Below are 4914 nucleotides of genomic sequence, written 5' to 3'. Positions count from 1 at the left end.
ATGAGGATCATTTTTGTGAACCCTGCTAGGAAGATAAGCCCCACACAGTGACAGAAAACGCATAATTCAACCACTGTTTGAAAGTGTACAATTACTTTTTTATTTACCTGTAGGCTTTTAGCTGAATCTTACATTTCAGAGTGCAGACCAGCAGCAATAAAACAAAAACCTCCTGTTACCAACCAAACAGAAAGATTTACTCGCAGTGTAAAACTGAAAAAGCAGTGATTTGCATTCATCTCTTCAACACGCAAATGCCGTGGTTTGCATTTGTTTTGTGCATGTTATTTGCATGTGCATGATTGTTTTGTGCATTATTTTGTGCCTTACTTACAAATGATCCCCCTCCATGAATGTAACAGTGCTTGATGGCAGCGGCAGCAGCAGTTGTCTCCGCTTTACTCAGCTCCTAATTAGCCAGAATTAAGAAGTATTTCTCGGCCCATTGAAGAGTCCATTTCCTTTGAAACCAGAGCATAATAAACCTTAAGTAATTACCTCAACTCATGACTATTAACTCGCAAACCGCCAGCTTCCCTTGACAACATCCTCCTCAGTGTTGTGTGGTTAAAAGGCCATTGCAGCTCCCCAGCTATTTACATCCCATCTGGCAGCCTGCGAGGGACAGACAGGCTATACTCATTCCTAAAGACAAAAAAGAAGTGTAAAATGAACTCTTTCACGCTTTCTCAACTTAGCCACAGAACTTGTGTTTTCTTCCCTCCAAATAAGTTACAAAAGGGCTTCATCTCCTTTTCTTTTTCTGTCTTTCTTTATTTTATTTTTTTTAATCCACACACTCATTTGCATGCGGCGAGGCCGAGGAGGGGGTCTGAATGTATAATCTTCTGCATTTAGTAGCCTGTAATCCCGACGCCTTTCTGTGATGTGATTTTCTCCTCTTGGTCCCCCATGAACAATTAACTTGTAATCTCCACAAACATACATTCTGTCGCTGCAGAGATGAGACGGAGAAACACCCGAGGGACCCGGCGGACAAACTGCTCTGCGCTCCCCAGGCGGATCACTTTCTAGCTGCTACACGGGAACAATTCAACTGGACTCCCTTAGGCAGCAGCCCCAGTCCCTCATTTCACCCTCGTTTTCTCCTTCTTAACATTTCTGTTGGCTGCTCGGAAATGTTAAATAAATGCTGTGTGTGACCATGTCTGCGTTTTTAACTCATTATAAACTAGTGTCATTGTGCAGCATGAGATCAAAAATGAGACAGAAGAACATTTTAATTACCAGCTGATTTAAAATCAGGTTTAAATATCCGTTTGAATTTGTGTTAAAGTGGCTTGTTGCTGCAGAAGATCGATATGTGAAACTTTGGGGCTTTCCTCACATTTTTTTTAGAGCTGTATCCAAAATATTAATTTTAATAGACAAACCCACCAAAAATGCTGCTGCACTCGTACAGGAATATTCCGTTTCGGTAAGAATAATTTAAAGGGGGAGGATCTAATTTTCTGAGAGTAATTTTCTATCACTCATTTGTAGTTTTCCTTAATATTTTGTCTATAATCAACATTAATAATGTGTGTTCTGTTAAATTATATTATCTTCGTTTATGTCAAATAAGCAGATAAGCGACCAGTAGAAATGTAGAGTCTGTAAAAGTCAACACAGCAAGGCCTTTCTCTAGTTTATTAGAGTTGCCTATTACACAAAAATATCGTTTCGTTTGAAATAATATTTAAATGCTGAAAATGTGCGAGAATTATAATTAATTAATGGGAAAGATTTAGAGGGATGAAGGTTTGCCCTTTCTTAAAAATAAACCAATTTTATTTCTAGGGAGGCTGCCGCTTTCAATGTGCACCCATTAAAAAATAAGAAAATAAACAATAACAAAGTAGAATTTACGTTAACTAGACTTCAGGAAGTATAACACAGAGTTGGCATGATAAATGTAGTGATTATAAAAAAAGAGGGAGACATTGGATATGATCCATAATTTCAGTTTTATTGAAATTTCATCCCGGGACGCTGGGCGATAATAAATATTTCATCAGTCATCAACAATGTACAAAAATAAAGACACGGGGTCTCTGGGCATAACAATTCAGTTCAGCAAAAACAAATCATGCTGTGATAATTATTCCATCATGCATAAACAAATACAGAAATTAAAAATGGAAATCGGAGCACAAATGGACATAATAAATCTGAAAACTTAGATTTCAAAACAGCACTTCCGCGGTAGCAGAATCATTTCAGGCAAACACATTTCATTTTCATTTACAACTCGAGTTTAAAATCCTTGGTACAAGGCACAGAGAACATTCTTCGTTTTCACAAAATGACGCCTGATACAAAACAAATTTTAAATTAAATCAAAATGTTCGTGCAAATCTCCTCCACCTTTCACTTTGTGGTGTGAGACTACAACTCAGCCACACGCAAGAGGGTCGTGGTATCTTGTTGCATGACATAGAACTTTTTCTTTTTACCTTCAACTGGCAAAACCATCAGTCTTTATAAGTCCTTGTTACAAGGAGGAAAATAACTTTTTTTCTCATACGCCAAACAAGAAAACAGACTAAACAACAACATGCACCAGTGAGGCCAAATCCACCCTCATGCCCTGATTTCTCTATTTACAAACATCATTACATATTTCAGTCTCTGCACACACGGCATCATTTCATCAGGTCCTTGCCCTCTGAGAGTCTCGTGAGGCCAGCGGAGCTGATGGGGATGTGTGGAGGAGGAGGCACCTGGCAGATGGTGCAGGGACACGGCAGGCCGGCCCAGTGCTGGAAGCCGGAGCCCAGCTGCAGGGCCGGGGGCGCAGCCGCGGAGCCCTTCATCAGGGAGTGGGGTGCTCTGATGGACGTGAGCCCTGGCAGCGCGCCCGACAGAGTGGAGGTCGTGGAGGAAGACAGCGCGCTCCCGAGGAGAGGGTGCACCTGGTGTGCGGCGGCTGCGGCAGCGGCAGCGGCAGCGGCTGCCGCGGCGGGGCCCCCGGAGTGTCCCCCTGGCCCGGCTGCGTGCGCCACGGTGCCGCAGTGGAAAGCCGAGTGTTGCCCTCCGTAAATCTCCCCCACCAGCCGCTTCATCTCGTCCAAGGAGCTGGTGAGCATCAGGATGTAGTTCCTGGCGAGAAGCAGCGTGGCGATTTTGGACAGCTTCCGCACAGAGGGCCCGTGCGCGTAGGGCATCACCTCGCGCAGGCCGTCCATGGCCAGGTTGAGGTCGTGCATGCGCTTCCGCTCCCGGCCGTTAATCTTGAGACGGAGGTGGTACATTTCCTCCTCCGTGATTTGTTTCTTCAGTTTGAACTTGTTGCTGTCTCTGCTGCTTCCTACGGACGCTGACTTTCCGTCTCCAGACCGCAGGTGCTCGCCGCCGGTTATCTTCTGGCGCTGCTGTTCACCGCTCTGCGTAGAAGAGGACACTGAGGAGCCGACGTGGTGGTGGAGGTGATGGTGTTGTGGATGATGGTCTCGGAGAAACATGCCGTCCATGTCCGGGGAAGAGGCTCTGCTGCTCGGGCTGGAGTCTGAATTCATTTTATGGGTTCGCTTCCGAGGTTGTTGGGTAGGAGGTCGCAGCTGGCTTCCTCTCTCTCTCTCTCTCTCTCTCTCACTCACTCACTTTAACTCTCTCTTTTTACTTTCTCTCTCTCTCACTCCTTCTCTCTCCCTCTCCGGAGCCTTTAGTCACTCTAGTCACCTGATGTTGCCTGTATCCCTTCTGTCCCACGCTTCTGTCCTTCTTATCACATCGGTGACTACTTTGCCTCTGCCGACTTTCTCTCTTTTCTCTCTCTCGCTCTCTCTGTCTCTGTATCTCTGCGGTGACAAGGACACTGATAGTGGGTATTTATATATGCGGGCAGACAAAAGCGGCTTTCCTATTCATAACGCCTAGTTAGGAAGATGACGTGCCCGTTAGAAAGGGGGCGGTGTGCTTTGACTGTCCCAGTGACCGCGGTGCATAACCATTCACTGCCATTGTCAGGACACTATTGGGGGGCACAGCGCGCTTCTTCTTCTTCTTCTTCTTCTTCTTCTTCTTCTTCTTCTTCTTCTCTGTTTCTTCAGAATGTTGCTCTTTCTGGGACTAACTGGTCAGTTTAAAAAATGTTTGTTTTGTGAGATTTTTGTAAGGTTACTAATGTCTTAGAAGTTGTTTTGAGCCTCTTACACTTTCCTTTTCAAAAACAACCGTAACTGCAACCGCAACAGCTATAGGCTATTCGTTGTGTCCTGTCTTGTCTGCTGAGCATGTGAGCTGCGTAACATTTTATGCACAAAATCATGTCATAACTTTTTTTTTTTAATGTGTTGATCTCACGGACACACAAATAGTTGGTTAAATGCGTCAGGAGGAGGAGAGTCCAGGTTGTGTTCACTTTGAAGAGAGGTGTTTATTCCCGCAGAGTCACATTTTTAACCAAAGTGTCCGAGATTCGGCACGTGGTTGCCCGAGAGAATGAGGAGGAATGGGAAGGGAAATTGCTTTCCCATTCGGCGCGACTGCTGTGTGGCCTCCGCTGGGACAGAGGTAATATTACCGCTCCGACACTCCGCACTCTGCTGGCCATATGGCAGCATGTGGGCGTCAGAGTCCGGACCTTCACTAACTTCTCATCGCTTCCATGCGTTTTTATTATCGTTATCTTTTTTTAAACTATTGTAGCCTATAGGCTAATTAATAGCTTTTAGCTGTTTTTTCGTTATCAATTTTATCCCAAAAAAGTAAAACAGGAACAAACTCCGTTTTGATTAGCCTAATAAAATTCAGCACGCCATTATTTTTAAATCTACAGTATGGGTGACAGTGAAAATGCTCAACAAAAACTGCTTACAATATAGTTTTTATAGCAAATCAATATTTCAGTTCAATATACTTTATTTGTCCCTCAAAGTATTTTAGAAGTAGTAGTAGGCTATAATTTGTCCC

The 4914-nt window shown here is 44.1% G+C and overlaps 1 protein-coding gene across 1 annotated transcript; it reads right to left on the bottom strand.

Annotated features, from left to right (window-relative positions):
- Positions 1-1961: 1961 nt before the first annotated feature.
- On the bottom strand, positions 1962-3559 carry olig3 (oligodendrocyte transcription factor 3). Its single transcript, XM_038737896.1, has one exon. It carries the CDS (start codon positions 3516-3518, stop codon positions 2646-2648), a length of 873 nt encoding a protein of 290 aa, XP_038593824.1. The 5' UTR covers positions 3519-3559; the 3' UTR covers positions 1962-2645.
- Positions 3560-4914: the final 1355 nt, after the last annotated feature.

The sequence above is a fragment of the Micropterus salmoides genome, unplaced genomic scaffold (assembly GCF_014851395.1).
Source record: "Micropterus salmoides isolate LMB-PRFRI ecotype aquatic unplaced genomic scaffold, ASM1485139v1 Ms_hic_scaffold_22, whole genome shotgun sequence".
NCBI classification, from domain to species: Eukaryota; Metazoa; Chordata; class Actinopteri; order Centrarchiformes; family Centrarchidae; genus Micropterus; species Micropterus salmoides.
Note: the sequence above shows the minus strand (reverse complement) of the source record. Positions and strands in the feature narration are given on the sequence as shown.

What these genes read in the sequence shown, in the direction of transcription:
- olig3 (XM_038737896.1), bottom strand. Translation starts at nt 3,518, where the DNA reads ATGAATTCAGACTCCAGCCCGAGCAGCAGAGCCTCTTCCCCGGACATG.